The following is a 22,626-nucleotide window of genomic DNA, read 5'->3' as shown; positions in this document are numbered from 1 at the left end:
GTATGCCAATTGCATGCTCCCTCAAATAAATCTTGGGAAAAATGGGATCCTAAGAAATTTGAGTGGAAAAAATGGGGTCCCTGCTGAAAAACTTTGAATTTCACTGCATTATAGGCTGCTGCTGTTCAGCCCAGAAAGACCCCCAGTAATTCAATTTTCCCCCTCCTGAAGTTTCAATAAGTATGCTCTGTACACCCTTAAACTGCGGGCACAATGCAACTGGTGCAGCTCGGTGGCAGGGCCTAATGTAAAAGCACACACACTCTGACACACCAGAGTTCCATTTGTTTCCCTTTTTCTCTTCTGTTTTCATATGCTTCCGACTCACCCAGGCCAGAGTCTACCACTTTAAGAAGAGAGAGTGGAACTGAAACTGCTAGTCTTTGTCAACACGCTCTCTGGGTGGTAGAATCCTCCAGCTGAGATTCTAGTGAGCTTTTACTGTTCCCCTACTACTGTCCTGTGTCAGATAGACAGTATGCATTAGTCTACCAGCAGGAAAAACCGAAATGCGTTGAAACAATGTCATTTCAACCAGTTTAAAAGCAGAATGACTTCATTCTAACCAGCTTACTCCCTCAATGTTTTGCTTTTAAGACCAAAAATAGCAGTGTCCCCAGCTCAGGATATGATTCTGAACCTCAGAGCCCACCGACTACTATCTGTGACACTCTATGTTAGTGCTTTTCCTCTGAGACTTACCCCCGCACCAGCTCCAGTGTTTTCATCAGGACTGTGGCACTGAAGACTTGTGAGCAGAATAAACAACCTCTGCATCATTCAAGACTGTTGAGTGTCTTAAAGTTCAGTATGCCGCCGTTATGCAGGCCGAAAAGTACCCATGGCCTTGGCTTCAAGTCAGAGCAGGTCCACCGGAGCCATGTCCCAGTGAGACGGGTGTTGACCCGCGTAGATGGAAACAGAAAAGTCTGAGCCTTTTGACTAAAACACTGGGGTAAATCCTCAGTGGAAATGCGCCATTATAATACCAGTGTAACTACTGGGTCTCCTTGTGTGGCTTGAAGTCTCCAATACAAACAAACAAGCTGAACCAATAACATTGTCAAGCGAGCAGGCACTCTTATCTACGTTGAATCCATGTTTGATTCGTTTTTCTTGATGATAGAATAGACAAACAAGTAAAATTTTTGTTTTCTAATATTTTAGATGAGCTTGGATTCCTCTGAGCACACAGAGTAAAATGTCTGCGGGAATCATTTGTCCAGCTGAAATGTCATTTTAGAGAACATGGTAAATGCGGTCCCTGTAAAATAGTACTTTAACAGGACACATTAGAAATCCATTTATGACATCCCCTCTTTCTCTTCCCCTTTCTGACAGTCTATGCTAAATTGATGACTCTCCACAGAAAACATATTGGTGCATTTTTCGTAAACCAATTCCTCTCTCAATTTCTCCTTATCGCTCTTTTTTTACTTCCCTCTCCCACGTTTACATAAAAAAGTCAAGTCTGCAGTCAGATGCAGCAGTATAAACAACCACCACTTTGAGAGAAGCAGAAAGCGCATTCTATAACAAAAAAAGTCAGACAAAACAAATTGCCACTTGATCCGATTCCCATTGACATGGTTGATGAGCATGCTGTTTTCTTTAATTTGTCTTTTTATTTCCCTTTTCTTACCCTTCGTTGCTTAACCCTGGACTGCACCCCCGATCTCCCCCTTTTTTCCAGTTTTAATACTGCCGCAGCGTAGGGTGGGAAAGTAATAACATAACAATATGTTGTTTTGCTTTGCAGGAGAAAAAATAATGTTTTGATATATAAATGTCTTGGTCTTTCCAGCCTCACTATGTCCGCCCATGCAGAGACCGATCCCCACGGTCTTATTTTTTTGCGTTGTCCTTCTCCCCTTCTCTCACCTCCTAAGATGGCTCAATGACCACTAATGTCTACTACGTTCATATACAGGATACTGGTGAATGTGGCAGCGAGCTGGGGGCAGAGGCTTTGGGTTTAGGTGTGGTGGTGATGGGGGGGGAGAGGAATCTCTTATTTAAAAGACCCAGGAACAGTCATGGAACATGGACACCCCCTCCCCCCTCAAACCCCCTCTGAAGGATGGCTGCTGGTCCCTGTGGAAGAACCAACACTCTTCCACCCTCGCTCTCTCCCTCTTCACTCTAACCATTCTTCCCATATGTCTGTCTGTGTGTCCGTCCGTCTGTCTGCATCTCGCATCAACCACTATGACTGTGTGTATGCTCTGTAAAGGCTTCTCTTTGAGTCTCTCACCAACCCAGTAGGAGATATTAACACTTGAAACAGACACAGAGCATTATGCAGTGTGACCAGCAGGAGAACACACCCCATCCATCTCAATCCTTGGTAGTTGTCATATTGTTTGTCCACAGCTCTTGGGGGAGGGACACAGTATCTCACTTTATTTTGGGGCATTGGATCTGTTTATTTTACCCGTGACTAGATTGTTGTGCACATGGGACATTAAATGTGGGTGGTGATGCGTTACTTAACGCTTCTTTAAACCCCCGGAAAGTTCCAGAACTTCAACTAATCACAGATATCCCATTCTGTTGCAATGCCCATACAAGCCACCCTGCACCTCAGCATCTAGTTCTAATATACAACACACAGGATAGCAATACAGAATAGTAGTATTGGGCGCAACAGTTGGCTAGCTTTCAAACATACCACAGCTAACATAGCTTAAGATCTTCCGTTAGCAGTCTGTTTCAACACTGTTCTAACATACCTAGGGATCTTCTCAGTGTGGTTTTATCAGCTTCTACCCCTCTGTCTTCTGTCTCCCACTATTCTGTATGCATCTCCTTAATATCTATGCATACCTGAACACATGTCAAAGCATGCCTTTTGGATATTAATTTGCCTTGATAAAGACACCAATCACTTGTGCTTTTGTTTCAGATGGAGCACAAACCTAACTGTGTACTGTTACAAACCCTAGTGGTTTACTGTAAAAACAAGACCAAACAGAATCTCTACATTCCCCATTTCTACTGTATTCTATCGTGTTGTATTGATTCTGTTATTTTTCCCTATTCTATTGATGCAGGTTGCGTGTGTGTGTGTGTGTGTGCGCACGAGTGTGTGTGTGTAGCCCTAGTCCTAGGTGTGTGCGCATCTCTTCGATGTCTAACTCCTGTCTCTACCGTGGTTGGTTGGTCAGGTCGTCAGGGGAGACGAGGAGCGGGGAGATGCTAGAGCTGCGGATGAGTGACATTGGAGCTGATGTGTTGGAGCTGCTGCTGGAGTTTGTCTACACAGGTTCTCTGGTCATAGACTCCGCTAACGCCAGGACACTGCTTGAAGCTGCCAACAAGTTCCAATTCAACACCTTCTGCAAAGTCTGTGTGTCCTTCCTAGGTATGTAGCTATGGCACAGGGTGTGTGTTTGGGCCGGGGGGGGGGGGGGGGGTGGTGTGTGTCTCATCATACTAAGCCTGCCTTTCTGTCTTTGGCTCATGGTCCCTCACACCCTTTCTGTCAGGTGTCCAAAGTTTCCACCGGGGTAAAATAATTTATTTCTAACACCCAGCGCTTGGCCGTTCTTCTACCTTTTAATACCTCATACCTCCTTTCCTTTTATATCTGAAAGGTCTATTTCCGCCTCTGGACCTAGTGATCTTTTCTGTATTTTCTCGATAGTTGTCGCTTATGTCTGTGTTAACATCACCTTTCCTCTTGTCGGCTTTGGCACTCATTAAATCATGATCACACTATTTTCGTCCAGCATGCAACTTGTTCTTGTCATTCAGAAAAGTATAAATGCAATGTGCAACAATTTCAACGATTTTTCTGAGTTACAGTACATATAAGGAAACCAGTCAATTGAAATGCATTAGGCCTTATCTATGGACTGGGCAGGGATGCAGCCATGCATGGGGAGCCAGGCCCAGTGAATCAGAATGAGTTTTTCCCCACAGACAGAAATACTCCTCAGCACCCACCCTCGCCCTACTCAGACGATCCCACAGGTGAAGAAGCTGGATGTGGAGGTCCTGGGCTGGCGTAGTAACTTGTGGTCTGCGGTTGTGAGGCCGGTTGGATGTACTGTCAAAATTTCTAAAACCCACATTGGAGGCACCTTATGGTAGAAAAATGAACATTAAATTATCTGGCAACAGCTCTGGTGGACATTCCTGCAGTCAGCATGCCAATTGCACGTTCCCTCAACTTGAGACATCTGTAGCATTGTGTGACAAAACTGCACATGTTGGTGGCCTTTTATTGTCCGCGGCACAAGGTGCATCTGTGTAATGATCATGCTGTTTAATCAGCTTCTTGATATGCCACACATGTCAGGTGGATAAATTATCTTGGCAAAGGAGAAATGCTCGTTAACAGGAATGTAAACAAACATTTTAGAGAAATACGTTTTTGTGCATATGAAACATGTGACCAACACTCTACATGTTGCATTTACATTTTTGTTCAGTATAGCAACGTTGCCTTTAGCAACCATTTATATTCTGCACCAAAGAAAACCACCCGTTTTATAAAATCTAGCAAGCGAGGCAACTAAAAGCAAGTTTCTAGACAGTGTTTATAATTACAATGCTTATTTTTACCAGAACATATCTGACAAAGTTTTGAGTTTAACTGTAGCCAATGTTTGATTCATTTTAACAGGGAAATAACACACTAATAGCTAATTATTTACAAGTATGGCGATATAAAAATGGCTAACTTACAGTTGTGAGTATGAAGAAATGAACACAGTGCATTCTGTTGGAGGAATTTAGTCCTTGATGGTGCTGGCGACGCACAACAAATGGGACTGTTTGAAAGGGGGATCATATAAACATTGGCAGATATAATTATTGGTATGTTGTTTAAAGAAAATGTCTGAATTAGCCCCCTCTCTCACTCCCTCTCCACCTCTCCTCTCGGCCCTCAGGGTTTAGGAGGCGCCAGGACAGATTCATAAAAAGGTCAGGGAACAATTGTCAGTAAAATGTCAAATCCCACAGATGCTCTAGGCCAATCGATACCAAGGCAGAAATGAGGATACAGGTCTGGGTAAAAGCGGTGAGGGGAGGGGTGTTTGAAAGGTTGGGGGGGTGGCGAGCCCATGGGTCAACTGAGGAGCAAATGCGTAGTCATGGGTTTAGGAGGTCAAGGGACTGGGAAATTGTAAATGTCAGCTTATACTTACCATTTAATAGAGATTGGTGGGGAGAGCTGTAAGGCAAGGCAGGGATATGATGTCTGGATATGAGATGAAAAAGGTCAGAGCTGTAAAGGAGAGAGAAAAGACAGTGAAAATAAATATTGATCTGTTTTTCTCGTTTCGTCCCGACGATATGGACTTGTTAAAAACACGGAAACCATTTATAGTATAGTCAGACTTCATCACCATCAGTAGGTCAGACCTTCCTGCCCTGCCTGAATATAATTCATGACATTTGAGTGTTAGAACTGAGACATAGTAATAATAATAGATTTGATTTGTATAGCGCTTTTCAATACAGCAAGAATTTCAACGCTCAAGTGCACTGTATGACATTGTACTGGTGCAATGTATAACCTTGGATCAAAGAAATTGCTATTATGTCAAGGATATCCAAGTTCTTAACAAATGTACTGAAGATAAATTAACTTGGCCTAGTCTGGCCATGGTGTATTGAGTTGATCAGAGTGTGTCAAAAATACCAATAAACACATTTCAGTACACTACGGTAACCTATGTTACACATCGTATTATTTGCCCAAATATTAGGACATCAAGAATTAGAAAACTGATCCAACAATGCAATGTGTACAGTTATACAACGCATCTACAAAGTAATGACATGGAGATGGAGCAAGAGCACAATAGAAGTTACATGACCATTCATCATGGCATTTAGTGCGAACAGATGCTATGTTGTGTAGGGTAATTTGGAAATCACTGAAAGCCATAAAATCAATTCTTGTAATTCTGTCTACGAGTTCAACCTTCAACGTTTGTGTGGACTTACAGCGATCAGCTATTGGACCTTCCAGAGCCTGGAATAAAACTCCTCTATTCATTATGTCTGCAAAAGTTTGAGATATGACACGCTCACACACATACACACACACACATCGTGAACGCCATATGGATTCTGCAGGGACTCTCCTCACACCCACACAAATGAACGGTACCTGTGGAATCAATTAAGATCAAAGTAAAGAAGAATCCTAGACACATTTCAACCTGGTTTGATATTGATTAGGTATTGAGAGGCCTCTGAAGTTATTGATCCATCTAGCTCTTATTACTACACGTTCTCCCGTCAGACCCTTCTCAAGGTGAAAACACATCTGTTCAACCACACCACAACAGACTACAGTTATTAGTTTCAAATGCTTTGTTTTCCTATTCAGCTTCAACACACTGAGTTAACTTCAGAGTTTAATAACACAGTTTGATGTCATACAAACCCTGTTTTGATTAGATATTCAGTCTGTTCTATGAATTGTTGTGGCTCCATTACCTTTCCTGGTGATGTTTGTATAGGCAACACACACACACACACACACACACACACACACACACACACACACACACACACACACACACACACAGACAAAAGTCTTTACCTGCAGTACTAATCCCTGCTATGCCGTTCCACACCCCAGCCTGACTGTGCTCAGTAGGCTCCTAGCGATTGATTCCCCTTGTTGTTTGTCCCTGGAGCTGTTTCAGCTCTGACAGTCTCTCTCCAGGTCCAGATAAACACACAGTTAGACCACAGCTCTCTCCCTGCTTTCTCCCTCTCTGACCAGACAGTTTTTTTTATGGATGTGAATAACTCTCCCTTATTCCTCACTTTCTCCTCTTTTTCCTACCCAATCCCCTCTTGCTCTCTCTCACTCCTCATCTCGCTCTCTGCAGAGAAACAGCTAACAGTGGGGAACTGTCTAGGTGTGCTGGCCATGGCTGAAGCTATGCGATGTACAGAGCTCCACAACATGGCCAAAGCTTTCGCACTGCAGAACTTCCCTGAGGTAGGTGGATTTAATGACTGGATTTCATTTTTAAACCCAAAAATTACATATCACACTATGTATCTGTGGTACTAATCCCTGCTATGCCGTCCCAGTTTATCATAACACCTGTCGCACATGATTAAAAACAGTGCATGTACTCCAGGATTTTCGTCCCATGAAGTGTCAACCCTTCATTGTGCGCTAGGTGGCGGGGCAGGAGGAGATTCTGTGTGTGTCTAAGGAGGACCTAGTGGCCTACCTGTCTAATGACAGCCTCACCACCAAGGCTGAGGAACTGGTCTACGAGACCGCCATCAAGTGGATCAAACAAGACCCCACCGCCAGAGTTCAGGTAAGGCAGGGGGAGAGGGTGCTAGTGGCTACGAGGTTGGAGCGATTACATTTTTACTGGTCCATTTTCAACATGTTCATTCAGTGTTTATGGGTCCTGGACTGTATGGCCTGGTTTGTTGTTTGAGTGCCATATCGCCCTCTGATCTAACCTGGTTAATCAGAGGACTTAATGCTTTTCTGACACCATATGTCGACAGTATCATTACGCATACTAACCAACCATTACCCCATACAGTATGTCCTGGTTTCATTATATTGCTCATCACATCTCATCTTTGTATCTGTTTTCTACACCACAATTCCTCCTGTCTTTGACTAGAGCTCCTAAAAGGAGAAACAAAGTAAAAAGCTTGGTGTGTAGAGACATACTTATGTATGTTCCCAGCAGAGTCCTACTACCACCCGCCTCTAGTCTATATTAAGTCACTTAAGCTATATTTAATATGGATCACCCACTTCCTCCTCTAGACACACTAACAAGCATATACAGTACTCTTCTCTCTCTACCTTCCCCTACGTACTGTCACCCTGCTCTGCCCTGCATCTGAATAAATTAAACACCTGTAATATCATGCAGACTGGTTGTTCAGTTTTAATAGTATTGTTCTCATAATGTCCAATGACGACAATGTCCGCGAGATGGAATTTGGCTTGCTGTCGGTTTAAATGCACTGTGATACAGTATGAACATTCTGAGTGGGACACACTGTTCTGGCAGCTTCTGTTCATCTGCAGCTTTTTGAATTGGGGTCTTGGTCTGTCTTTCTAGGAAATGATAATGAAATGGGATTGTTATATTCCACTACGTCACACTTCAACAAATGAGACTGGTGGTCGATACGTTTCATGGTCAATACATTGACTAACCAACCTCCATGAATATGGAAGAAGATAACACCACAGGATACAGACCATTTATGGATCCAATACTAAGGCTGCCTCCATAATGGCACCTTGTTCCCTATTTAGTGCACCCCATTCCCTGTTTGTGTAGTAGTTTTGACCAGGACCCATAGGGCTCTGGTCAACAGTTGTGCACTATATAGGGAATAGTTTACTATTCAGAATCTGCTAAAAGACCACGCATAAAGCAGCCTTGACTGCTGTTTAACAAGGGAGTTGAGATGAGTCGCGTTAAAACAGTTCATCACTGGGAACGTCACTCAGTCAGAGTAACACCCTCTCATAAGATTGAATGGTTGTTGTAATGGTCTCAACTACTATAGGCAGTCTTTGTATTTGCCAGATTCAATGCCAGTAGTAACTACTTCCACAAATTGAGTTGGTGCCTGCTACTATAGACATTAATGTCTGTGTTGGCCATAGAAAGGCAGTTCTGAGAGGCACTTTATGTTAAATGATCAAAAAAGTGTTTTGACTGAAACTGTCTATCAGGACTTGACGTTTCACATGATAAACCATTGTAAAACTCTGCCTTTTACAGAGTTTTTACAAGGAAGTATTTTCTAAAGTGGTGGATGGAAGACCTATGGTCCAAACAGCAGTCCAGCCTGGCTACTCCAACCTCGGCCAACAGCACCGCCCCCCCCGCAGCTACTCGCCCAAGCCTCTCCAGGTTCTCCTTTAACCAAATCCAGATAGCAGATGTTCTGAAAGAGCTGCAAAACCTGGACCCGTACAAATCAGCCGGGCTTGACAATCTGGACCCTCTATTTCTGAAACTATCCGCCGCCATTGTCGCAACCCCTATTACCTGCCTGTTCAACCTCTCTTTCATATCGTCTGAGATCCCCAAGGATTGGAAAGCTGCCGCAGTCATCCCCCTCTTCATAGGGGGAGACACACTGGACCCAAACTGTTACAGACCTATATCCATCCTGGCCTGCCTATCTAAGGTCTTCGAAAGCCAAGTCATCAAACAGGTCACTGACCATCTCGAATTCCACCGTACCTTCTCCGCTGTGCAATCTGGTTTCTGAGCCGGTCACGGGTGCATCTCAGCCACACTCAAGGTACTAAACGATATCATAACCGCCATCGATAAAAGACAGTACTGCGCAGCCGTCTTCATCGACCTTGCCAAGGCTTTCGACTCTGTCAATCACCATATTCTTATCGGCAGACTCAGTAGCCTCGGTTTTTCTGATGACTGCCGTGCCTGGTTCACCAACTACTTTGCAGACAGAGTTCAGTGTGTCAAATCGGAGGGCATGCTGTCCGGTCCTCTGGCAGTCTCTATGGGGGTGCCACAGGGTTCAATTCTCGGGCCGACTCTTTTCTCTGTATATATCAATGATGTTGCTCTTGCTGCGGGCGATTCCCTGATCCACCTCTACGCAGACGACACCATTCTGTATACTTCCGGCCCGTCCTTGAACACTGTGCTATCTAACCTCCAAACGAGCTTCAATGCCATACAGCACTCCTTCCGTGGCCTCCAACTGCTCTTAAACGCTAGTAAAACCAAATGCATGCTTTTCAACCGTTCACTACCTGCACCCGCACGCCTGACAAGCATCACCACCCTGGATGGTTCCGACCTTGAATATGTGGACATCTATAAGTACCTAGGTGTCTGGCTAGACTGTAAACTCTCCTTCCAGACTCATATCAAACATCTCCAATCGAAAATCAAATCTAGAGTGCTTTCTATTCCGCAACAAAGCCTCCTTCACTCACGCCGCCAAACTTACCCTAGTAAAACTGACTATCCTACCGATCCTCGACTTCTGCAATGTCATCTACAAAATAGCTTCCAATACCCTACTCAGCAAACTGGATGCAGTTTATCACAGTGCCATCCGTTTTGTCACTAAAGCACCTTATACCATCCACCACTGCGACCTGTATGCTCTAGTCGGCTGGCCCTCGCCACATATTCGTCGCCAGACCCACTGGCTCCAAGTCATCTACAAGTCCATGCTAGGTAAAGCTCCGCCTTATCTCAGTTCACTGGTCACGATGGCAACACCCACCCGTAGCACGCGCTCCAGCAGGTGTATCTCACTGATCATCCCTAAAGCCAACACCTCATTTGGCCGCCTTTCGTTCCAGTTCTCTGCTGCCTGTGACTGGAACGAATTGCTGAAGTTGGAGACTTATCTCCCTCACCAACTTCAAACATCTGCTACCTGAGCAGCTAACCGATCGCTGCAGCTGTACATAGTCTATCGGTAAATAGCCCACCCATTTTTACCTACCTCATCCCCATACTGTTTTTATTTATTTACTTCTCTGCTATTTTGCACACCAATATCTCTACCTGTACATGACCATCTGATCATTTATCACTCCAGTGTTAATCTGCAAAATTGTAATTATTCGCCCACCTCCTCATGCCTTTTGCACACAATGTATATAGACTCTTTTTTTCCTACTGTGTTATTGACTTGTTAATTGTTTACCCCATGTGTAACTCTGTGTTGTCTGTTCACACTGCTATGCTTTATCTTGGCCAGGTGAGAATGAGATGAGAACTTGTTCTCAACTAGCCTACTTGGTTAAATAAAGGTTAAATAAAAAAATAAATAAAACCAGGAGATGCAGGTAATGGGGAAGTACACAGGATGTAAGTGAACTGTGTGCAGCAAACGCGTTGCACAAAATTGAGTGCGAGTCCTTAAACAAGGTTAGAGCTTTGGGGTAGTTTTACACACACACACACACAATGACTTCTGTTCTAGTGAGGATGAAAAACAGAAATGTTTGCACCAATCACGTCCGTTCAGCTCAGCGCAGTTCAGCAGTAATCTCACAGCCTATTAGACAGGAGAGAACAGTGAATCAGACCATGGCAGAGAAACGAAGGGATCGCAGAATGGGACATACCATTTCACCTGCTGTCCACTTCTTCCTCCTTATCCTCCCTCTTCCACCTTGTCACGAAGTCCAGGATAAAACTAATCCCTTATAGCAGTCAGTGGTTTCTCAAATGGAGGCTCGGGGCCCACTGGTGAGTCACTGCTCATTCCTTTTTGTGGCTGATACCGTTTGGGTCACAACTTTAGACTTGGGTCTTTGGTTTTGTTTACTCACAAGAACACACTCCCGAATGTGCAATTTAGAGAGACTGAGACAGAGGAAGAGAGACAGTGAACGGAGAGGGCAGAGGAGGGCCCCGGTGTCCCTGTGTTCAGTAGGAATCAGATATTCACTCTCTGCTGTGTGCCTTGACATTATAGGAGTGGAGCTGTGATGGAACTCAGGGCCAGTCTCAAATCTAGGGGCCATGTGATACAGTGAGACTAATGACGCTGGAGAGAGGGAACAGAGGGAGAGGAGAACAAGGGAAATGGGTAGAGGGATTGGGGTATGAAGAGGAGAACGAGAGAAAGGGTGGAGATGAGAACGAGGGAAAGGGTGGAGAGGAGAACGAGTGAAAGGGTGGAGAGGACAACGAGGGAAAGGAGTGAGTGGGAGATGGAGAGGAGAACGAGGGAGGGGATGGAGAGGAGAACGAGGGAGGGGATGGAGAGGAGAACGAGGGAGGGGATGGAGAGGAGAACGAGGGAGGGGATGGAGAGGAGAACGAGGGAGGGGGTGGAGAGGAGAACGAGGGAGGGGGTGGAGAGGAGAACGAGGGAGGGGGTGGAGAGGAGAACGAGGGAGGGGGTGGAGAGGAGAACGAGGGAGGGAGTGGAGAGGAGAACGAGGGAGGGGGTGGAGAGGAGAACGAGGGAGGGGGTGGAGAGGAGAACGAGGGAGGGGGTGGAGAGGAGAACGAGAGGAGAACGAGGGAGGGGGTGGAGGGGAGAACGAGGGAGGGGGTGGAGGGGAGAACGAGGGAGGGGGTGGAGGGGAGAACGAGGGAGGGGGTGGAGGGGAGAACGAGGGAGGGGGTGGAGAGGAGATTTTTTTTTTTACAAGAGAAACTGACCCCAGTCTAGAGAGCGAGTGGTTGAGTTGACACGCTCTGCTCACCACAAGCTCCTTTTCACCTCCCCTCCCTCCCTCCACACCTCTTTCCGTCCTGCCATGTGGAAAAGGAGAGCAGGGGAAATCGCTCCCCTGAACCTGTGAAATGTTTTAATGGCACGTCAGGACTGATTGTCACAGGGCTTACACACACTGAGAAGGTCGGAAGGTGGGAGGAATGCAACGGCTGGGGGCTGTGTGCACGCGTGCATAACCGAGCACTGGCACGTTGGCAGTGACTGAATAAATAATGTCACTTGTTTTTGTTGTCTCAAATATCCGCTAGAATAAAGACCGGGGCTGGATATCACATGGAGATGGTGTTAATTATGGATTTGTGCAAGACACACACAATAGAAAGATACACGCAGAAAGGAAAAGAGTTTACATGAGTTCAGGGGGCTGTGAACCAGAAACATGTTCATCTTCTACTGATCATAGCGCCCAGCTAAATAGTCTCTCTCATGCTAAACCCACTGCTGTAATACCTAGACCAGGGATCATCAACTACATTCAGCCGGGGGACGGTTTTTTCCTTAAGCGGATGGTTGGGGGTGCAGGAACATAATTACAAATCATTTGAAGACTGCAAATTGACCGCAAGAAGCCCAAACAGATATGTTTAACCAAACATAATCATTTTAAACCTTCCATTTGTATATGATCACGTCTCTATTATGTGTGAGAATACTTGAACAGATTTCTTCAATTAAAATTACTTGGAGCTGATTTCGTCGTGTCCAACAATGCTTTCATACTAAATTGGTTTGGAGCGTTTTCTTTCTCTGAACTCTGGTGATTTTCCGTCCCAATTTACCCCTTTCGGTTCGTTTGGACTGATGTAAACACTATCCGCATTCAGGAGCACACTAAACGTACCGTGGTCTCGGTCCGATTCCATTCATACAGAGGAGTGGTTCGCTGCCGGGTGAGAGGGCGGTGTGGACCAAACAGGAAGATGTGCTCAGTAGTATTGGTTGTTTGACTGCAAGCATTTGATGAAATGCACAGTACCATAACTTAATATCTCTAAAACATTGTTTGAGTAGCCGCATTGCATTCATGAGCTCATCCGATGCAGATTAGGGGAGACGGGCAGTTCCAGGGATACAGGCTACTGAACATAGCCTATTCACATGACAAAGCGGATATTGGGAGGTTTCCTCACGCATGTTGTTGGAAGACAAAAGTGAAAGTAATGTAAAGTTTGGGACACAAGCTTCTTGATAATCATAGATGGATTTAACATGAGCATTTTTCTCCAATAAACAAATTACTTGCATGAGTACGCAGCTTAGGCATTTTAGTTCATTGACATTTGGCAAAGTGAAACCAACCGGACCAAATGAGAAATGACAATGTAACAAATAATCAAACTGATTCGAACTATAGCTCAGAACTGTGTGTGAAAACGCACTCAATGAAGCTGTTGACGGTGAGACCAGTCCTCACTGTTACCCACAGAGGCATTGTGGTACAAACCACGTACATATGCTACCAATTATACCTACTCCCCCCCCCCTCCCTGCCAAGACCGCTATAGACCCTTCATGTATGGGCCTGAATATCCCCTCTATTATGCTCTAATAGGATCCCCATGAAATATGTTCTATCTCACCTGGTAGAACAGGCTGACAAAGGAAGGTGATTAATTGGCTCTTTGAGGAGAGAGGGGAGAGAGCTCAAAAGCAATAGGGGTGGGCATCCTAATGTGATGTTTTAAAGGACATTTAATGGTGGATTTAGTAGATAAAAAGAGCCTGTCGTTCACTTCACTATGGAAAAAGACCAGAGTTCACGCTTCAAAAAATAACAATGGACATCTGACGTTTGCCATTTCAGAACCCACAAATGTTGAAGTATTTCAAATAAATTGAAACTCATTTTATTTTACAGTAATGCTTCTATAGAGTATCTTTCTCTTAGTGGAGGTCTTTCAAATGTTTCATCTGGTATAGAGAAGAAATGGAAAGAGTAGTTATGTTTCCAAAGCAAATTAAAAGAATGCATGTTTTCAAGTGGGACTGGAGTAGTGTGCTGCACTTATATTAAGTGTGTACTAGTATGTTGTAGTGGACTGTACTATACTTGATACAGAAATTAATTGGCCCATAGGGCGGCGCACAATTGGCCTAGGGGTTGGCCGTGGTAGGCCGTCACTGTAAATAAGAATTTGTTCTTAACTGACTTGCCTCGTGAAATACAAATAAATACAGTATTGTGTTTAGGGTTGTGAGGATCATGGAACATTGGATGACTGTATTTGGCCAGTCAAATGACTGCGGTCTCTCAACTGCAATAAAACATATTTTTTAAGATGTACATTCTATCCTCTCCTTCGGTCCTGACTGCATGTGCTGCCATAGAAAGAATGAATAGGGCGTCCGATTTAAAGTCGAGGATGGCGTAGTGGGTGGACGGGCAGCCATTGTGAGTGTACCCATAGGAGCAAAGCAGGAAGAGTACAACATCAATTAACATAATTTGAATGAACATTCTTCATTACCATTGAAATTATTTTATCACAATACCAGGCAGCCATTGCGGGTGTACCCATGGGTTTACTAGTCAAATTGCAACGGTTGGAGGTTACGAGCTTGTTCTAATCATTACATTTCTATATGGGCTGCTGCTGCATTGTGGGCGTTGCCAAGGTAAGCGAAGACTCATTTGCTAGTTTCTTGTTTCAGAGACAGTTTCAGCGCGTTGAGGCCATGTTACCGTAGAAACAGACTAAATAACACGAATGACCAGCTGTTCCATCTTGAATAAGACTGTTCGGAAAAATATATATAAACTGAACAAAAATATAAACGCAAGATACAACAATTTCTAAGATTTACCGTTAATATAAGCATCAGTCAATTGAAACAAGTTCATTAGGCCCTAATCTATGGATTTCACATGACTGGGAATACAGATATGTATCTGTTGGTCACAGATGCCTATAAAAAAAAGTAGGGGTGTGGATCAGAAAACCAGTCAGTATCTGGTGTGACCACCATTTACCTCATGCAGCGCGACGCATCTCCTTCGTATAGAATTGACTTGGCTGTTGATTGTGGCCTGTTGTCCCACTCTTCAATTGCTGTGCGAAGTTGCTGGGTATTGACTGGAACATGCTGTCGATCCAGAGCATCCCAAATATTCTCAATTGGTGAATGTCACCATGGCAAATCTGGGACTTTTTTAGTTTCCAGGAATTGTGTACAGATCCTTGCTCCATGGGCCGTGCATTATTATGCTGAAGCATGAGTTGATTGTGGTGGATGAATGGCACAACAGTGGGCCTCAGGATCTCGTCTCGTCGTCTCTGAATTCAAATTGCATCCATAAATGCAATTGTTCGTTGTCTGTAGCTTATACCTGCCCATACTATAACCCCACCGCCACCATGGAGAACTCTGTTCACAATGTTGACATCAGCAAACCTCTCTCCCACACGATGCCATACACGCTGTCTGCCATCTGTCAAGGGCAGTTGAAACCAGAATTCATCTGTGAAGAACACAACACTCCAGTGGCCATTGAAGGGGAGGATTTACCACTGAAGTTGATTACGACGCCTAACTTCAGTCAGGTCAAGACCCTGGTGAGGACGACGAGCACGCAGATGACCTTCCCAGAGACTGTTTCTGACAGTTTGTGCATAAATTCTAAAGTTGTGCAAACCCAGTTCCGTCAGCTGTCCGGGTGGCTGGTCTCCGACCATCTCGCAGGTGAAGAAGCCAGATGTGAAGGTCCTGGGCTGGCGTGGTTACACGTGGTCTGCGGTTGTGAGGTCGGATGGATGTACTGCCAAATACTCTAAAATGGCGTTGGAGGCATAAATATTAAATTCTCTGGAAACAGCTCTGGTGGACATTCCTGCAGTCAGCATGCAAATTGCATGCTCCCTCAAAACATGTGGTATTGTGACAAAACTGCACATTTTAGTGACATTTTATTGTCCCCAGCACAAGGTGTACCTGTGTAATGATCATGCTGTTTAATCCGCTTCTTCATAGCCCTCAGCTGTCTGGTGGATGGATTATCTTAGCAAAGGAGAAATGCTCACTAACAGGCATATAAACAAATTTGTGCACAAAATTTGAAGTAAGCTTTTTGTGCGTATGGAACATTACTGGGATATTTTAATTCAGCTCATGAAACATGCCAGGTCCAACTGGCCTCACAAACGAGACAGCTGATGAAACTGAGGACTATATCTTGTCTGTAATAAGTCCCTTTTGTGGGGGGAAAAATAATTCTGATTGGCTGGGCCTAGTGCTCCAGTGGGTGGGCCATGCCACCTATGGCTGCACCCCTTCCCAGTCTTGTGAAATCCATAGATTTGGGCCCAATGAATTTATTTCAATTGACTGAGTTCCTTCTTTGGAATTGTTATTTTTATATTTTTGTTCTCTCTCTGTCTATATACAGTGGGGGGAAAAAGTATTTAGTCAGCCACCAATTGTGCAAGTTCTCCCACTTAAAAAGATGAGAGGCCTGTAATTTTCATCATAGGTACACTTCAACTATGACAGACAAAATGAGAAAAATAAATCCTGAAAATCACATTGTAGGTTTTTTAATGAATTTATTTGCAAATTATGGTGGAAAATAAGTATTTGGTCACCTACAAACAAGCAAGTTTTCTGGCTCTCACACACCTGTAACTTCTTCTTTAAGAGGCTCCTCTGTCCTCCACTCGTTACCTGTATTAATGGCACCTGTTTGAACTTGTTATCAGCATAAAAGACACCTGTCCACAACCTCAAGCAGTCACACTCCAAACTCCACTATGGCCAAGACCAAATAGCCGTCGAAGGACACCAGAAACAAAATTGTAGACCTGCCCCAGGCTGGGAAGACTGAATCTGCAATAGGTAAGCAGCTTGGTTTGAAGAAATCAACTGTGGGAGCAATTATTAGGAAATGGAAGACATACAAGACCACTGATAATCTCCCTCGATCTGGGGCTCCACGCAAGATCTCACCCTGTGGGGTCAAAATAATCACAAGAACGGTGATCAAAAATCACAGAACCTAGTGAATGACCTGCAGAGAGCTGGGACCAAAGTAACAAAGCCTACCATCAGTAACACACTACGCCGCCAGGGACTCAAATCCTGCAGTGCCAGACGGGCCCCTCTGCTTAAGCCAGTACATGTCCAGGCCCATCTGAAGTTCGCTAGAGAGCATTTGGATGTCATATGGTCAGATGAAGCCAAAATAGAACTTTTTGGTAAAAACTCAACTCGTCGTGTTTGGAGGACAAAGAATGCTGAGTTGCATCCAAAGAACACCATACCTACTGTGAAGCATGGGGTTGGAAACATGTTTTTCTGCAAAGGGACCAGGACGACTGATTCGTGTAAAGGAAAGAATGAATGAGGCCATGTATCGTGAGATTTTGAGTGAAAACCTCCTTCCATCAGCAAGGGCATTGAAGATGAAACGTGGCTGGGTCTTTCAGCATGACAATGATCCCAAACGCACCGCCCGGGCAACGAAGGAGTGGCTTCGTAAGAAGCATTTCAAGGTCCTGGAGTGGCCTAGCCAGTCTCCAGATCTCAACCCCATAGAAAATCTTTGGAGGGAGTTGAAAGTCCATGTTGCCCAGCAACAGCCCCAAAACATCACTGCTCTAGAGGAGATCTGCATGGAGGAATGGGCCAAAATACCAGCAACAGTGTGTGAAAACCTTGTGAAGACTTACAGAAAACTTTGACCTCTGTCATTGCCAACAAAGGGTATATAACAAAGTATTGAGAAACTTTTGTTATTGACCAAATACTTATTTTCCACCATAATTTGCAAATAAATTCATTAAAAATCCTACAATGTGATTTTCAGCATTTTTTTCCTTCTCATTTTGTCTGTCATAGTGGAAGTGTACCTATGATGAAAATGGCAGGCCACATCTTTTTAAGTGGGACAACTTGCACAATTGGTGGCTGACCAAATACTTTTTTGCCCCACTATCATATATAGATATTTTACACACACACACACACACACACACACACACACACACACACACACACACACACACACACACACACACACACACACACACACACACACACACACACACACACACACACACACACACACACACACACACACACACACACACACACAGTTCCAGTTGACACACCTACTCATTCTAGAGGTTTTTTCTTTATTAACACACATGGAATCATGGAGTAACCGAAAACGTGTTAAACAAATCAAAATATATTTTATATTTGAGATTCGTCAATGTAGCCACCCTTTGCCTTGATGACAGCTTTGCACACTCTTGCCACTCTTGAACCAGCTTCATGAGGTAGTCACCTGGAGTGCATTTCAATGAACAGGTGTGCATTGTTGAATTTCATTCCTTAATTTTGTTTGAGCCAGTCAGTTGTGTTGTGAGAAGGTCGGGGTGGTATACAAAAGATAGCCCTTTTTGGAACAGCTCAAATAAGTAAAGAGAAACTACCGTCCATTACTTTGAGACATGAAGGTCAGTCTATGCAACATTACAAGAACTTTGAAAGTTTCTTCAAGTGCAGTCCCAAAAACCAACGAGCGCTTTGTTGAAACTGACTCATGATGCACCATCACAGGAATGGAAGACCCGAACTCAACATCAACTGTTCTAGGGAGAGTGCGTGAAATCAGGCCTTCATGGTCGAATTGCTGCAAAGAAACCACTACTAAAGGACACCAAGAAGAGACTTGCTTGGGCCAAGAAACATAAGCAATGGACATTAATTAGACCGGTGGAAATCTGTCCTTTGGTCTGATGAGTCCAAATTTGAGATTTTTGGTTCCATGATCTCCGTATGTGGTTGCCACTGTGAAGCATGGAGGAGGTGTGATGGTGTGGGGCTGCTTTGCTGGTGACGATATTTTATTTAGAATTCAAGGCACACTTAACCAGCATGGCATTCTGCAGTGATACACCATCCCATCTGGTTTGGTCTTAGTGGACTCATCAGACCGAAGGACAGATTTCCACCGGTCTAATGTCCATTGCTTATGTTTCTTGGCCCAAGCAAGTCTTCTTCTTATTGGTGTCCTTTAGTAGTGGTTTCTTTGCAGCAATTATCATTGGTTTTTCAACTTGACAATGACCCAACACACCCCTAGGCTGTGTAAGGGCTATTTGACCAAACATGAGTGACTGAGTGCTGCATCAGATGACCTGGCCTCCACAATCACCCGACCTCTACTGAATTGGGTTGAGTTGGACCACAGAGTGGAGGAAAAGCAGCCAACAAGCGGTCAGCATATGTGGGAACTCCTTTAGACGGTTGGAAAAGCATTCCAGGTGAAGTTGGTTCAGATAATGCCAAGCGTGTGCAAAGCTGTCAAGGCAAAGGGTGGCTACTTTGAAGAATCTAAAATATAAATATATTTTTTTGTTTAACTTGTTATGGCTGCAATCCCCCTATTGGGATAAGTGTCATCAACAACCGCTGATTAGCATAGCGCTACATTCAATAAATATTACTACAAATATTTATATTCATGAAATCACAAGTGCAATATAGGAAAACACAGTTTAGCCTTTTGTTAATCCACCTGTCGTGTCAGATTTTGAAATTATGCTTTACAGCAAAAGCAATCCAAGCGTTTAAGTTTGTCGATAGCACGACAAAACATTAAGTACACTCAGCATCAGGAAGCTTGGTCACGAAAATCAGAAAAGCAATCAAATTAATCATTTACTTTTGATCTTCGGATGTTTTCACTCACGAGACTCCCAGTTACGCAACAAATGTTCCTTTTGTTCCATAAAGATTATTTTTATATCCAAAATACCGACGTTTGTTTGTCGCGTTATGTTCAGAAATCCACAGGAAAGAGCGGTCACGACAACGCAGATGAAAATTCCAAATAGTTTCCATAATGTCCACAGAAACATGTCAAACGGTTTTATATCCTCAGGTTGTTTTTAAAATATATAATTGATAATATATCAACCGCAAATGTCTTTCACAGTAGTAGAGGGGAAAACAATGTCTGTCCAAACTCTGTTGCGTGAGCAAAACTCATGTGACCACTTGACGCGTTATTGTTTTGGCTCATTTTTCAAAATAAAAGCCTGAAACTATGTCGAAAGACTGACACCTTGAGGAAGCGATAGATAAAGGAATCTGCTTCATATCCCTTTAAATCCAGCAAAGGGAGGCTATGGAACATGGAGTTTTCAAAATAGAAGCCACTTCCTGTCTTGATTTTCCTCAGGGTTTTGCCTGCAATATCAGTTCTGTTATACTCAGACAATATTTTGACAGTTTTGGAAACTTTAGAGTGTTTTCTATCCAATACTAATAATAATATGCATATATTATCAACTGAGACTGAGAAGCTGGCCGTTTACAATGGGCACCTTTTCATCCAAGCTACTCAATGCTGTCCCTGCAGCCATATGAAGTTAACACTGTTTTGGGTACTACATGATTCCATGTTTTTTTTACAATTATTCTACAATGTACAAGATTTTCAAAATAAATGAAAACCCTTGAATGAGTAGGTGTCCAAAACATTTGACTTGTGGTGTGTGTAAAAATACCAGTCAAATATTTTGGACACCTACTCATTCAAGGGTTTTTATTTATTTTGAATATATATATATAATGAGACAGTTGTTATTTTAGTGTAATGACAGCCTTTATCCTTAACTGATTTTTATACAGTAATTGTGCCAGCCCGTGTTCACCAGACATACCAAATCGTGCTTCAACAAAGGACAATTTTTACATAGCCAGATCAACACAGAGCCATAAGTCCTCTCTACATAGATGATTAGGAAAATGGCACATTTATAATGACTGATATGGGTGGGTGAGCAAGATTCTGCGTTATTGCGTGAAGCCATGCTGAAAATGCCCCCAAGAGAGCAGAACAGCTGTGTCTGCATGTGAACTGCCTGAGCCCCTGCCTCCATCCATAACCTCTATGCCTAGGCCTGCCTCACATCATCCCTCCATCACACATGCACACAAAACACACGCGCAAACAAACACTGAGCCCTATAAATGGTCGTTGGTCCAGGTGGGTGAGTGAGTTAGCGCTCTGACGCTAAGCGTGCTAGTGAACTCCAACCCCACAGCCTAAACACACACACACACACACACGTCATCCCTTTCTGCTGTGTGTGTGCTTTTCTCTCTGTTCAGAGAAGGACAGTGAATAAATATGAGCGTGCGTGTATCATTAGTATATGAAGACCGCGTGACACACCAACACACAAAGTTGTAAGTGGCCTGTGTTCTGGCCGAGGCAGAGAAAATCTGTCTGGTGTCTCAGATCAGTCAGACTGCAGGTGAGAGCAAGTCGACGAAAAGAAAATAGTTTCCCTCTACTACTGTCAGTGGGGACCCAGGGGAATGACTTTGTTCGTGTGTGACAGACCAATTTTGCAGACTGTCTTTTCTTCAGATACAGAATAATATTATAATCAGATGTGTGTATGTTATGGAATGCATTGTCTTTGTACTTTTAGTGAGTGCCACTGCTCCTCTGAGTGTGTGTGAGAGATGGCTCATCTGAGCTGGTGTGTGTGTGTACATCTGAGCTGGTGTATGTGTGTGTACATCTGAGCTGGTGTATGTGTGTGTACATCTGAGCTGGTGTATGTGTGTGTACATCTGCGCTGGTGTGTGTGTGTGTACATCTGAGCGTGTGTGTGTGTGTACATCTGAGCTGGTGTGTGTGTGTACATCTGAGCTGGTGTGTACATCTGAGCTGGTGTGTACATCTGAGCTGGTGTGTACATCTGAGCTGGTGTGTACATCTGAGCTGGTGTGTACATCTGAGCTGGTGTGTACATCTGAGCTGGTGTGTACATCTGAGCTGGTGTGTACATCTGAGCTGGTGTGTGTGTGTGTACATCTGACCTGGTGTGTACGTCTGAGCTGGTGTGTGTGTGTGTGTGTGTGTACACATCTGAGCTGGTGTGTGTGTGTGTGTGTACATCTGAGCTGGTGTGTGTGTGTGTGTGTACATCTGAGCTGGTGTGTGTGTGTGTGTACATCTGAGCTGGTGTGTGTGTGTGTACATCTGAGCTGGTGTGTGTGTGTGTGTACATCTGAGCTGGTGTGTGTGTGTGTGTACATCTGAGCTGGTGTGTGTGTGTGTACATCTGAGCTGGTGTGTGTGTGTACATCTGAGCTGGTGTGTACATCTGACCTGGTGTGTACATCTGAGCTGGTGTGTGTGTGTGTGTACATCTGAGCTGGTGTGTGTGTGTACATCTGAGCTGGTGTGTGTGTACATCTGAGCTGGTGTGTGTGTACATCTGAGCTGGTGTGTGTGTGTGTGTACATCTGAGCTGGTGTGTGTGTGTGTGTGTACATCTGAGCTGGTGTGTGTGTGTACATCTGAGCTGGTGTGTGTGTGTACATCTGAGCTGGTGTGTGTGTGTACATCTGAGCTGGTGTGTGTGTGTACATCTGAGCTGG

At 44.1% G+C, this 22,626-nt stretch overlaps 1 protein-coding gene across 4 annotated transcripts in view; it reads left to right on the top strand.

Annotated features, from left to right (window-relative positions):
- LOC135557788 (kelch-like protein 29) overlaps nucleotides 1–22,626 on the top strand; it is a 416,874-nt gene that overhangs the window by 339,805 nt on the left and 54,443 nt on the right. For all 4 annotated transcript variants that reach the window (XM_064991390.1, XM_064991391.1, XM_064991392.1 and 1 more), the window contains 3 exons: nucleotides 3,168–3,364; nucleotides 6,861–6,973; nucleotides 7,161–7,307. In XM_064991390.1, coding sequence (XP_064847462.1) covers nucleotides 3,168–3,364; nucleotides 6,861–6,973; nucleotides 7,161–7,307 — 457 coding nt within the window. The remainder of the gene's footprint in view (nucleotides 1–3,167; nucleotides 3,365–6,860; nucleotides 6,974–7,160; nucleotides 7,308–22,626) is intronic.

The sequence above is a fragment of the Oncorhynchus masou genome, chromosome 16 (assembly GCF_036934945.1).
Source record: "Oncorhynchus masou masou isolate Uvic2021 chromosome 16, UVic_Omas_1.1, whole genome shotgun sequence".
Taxonomy (NCBI): Eukaryota; Metazoa; Chordata; class Actinopteri; order Salmoniformes; family Salmonidae; genus Oncorhynchus; species Oncorhynchus masou.
Note: the sequence above shows the minus strand (reverse complement) of the source record. Positions and strands in the feature narration are given on the sequence as shown.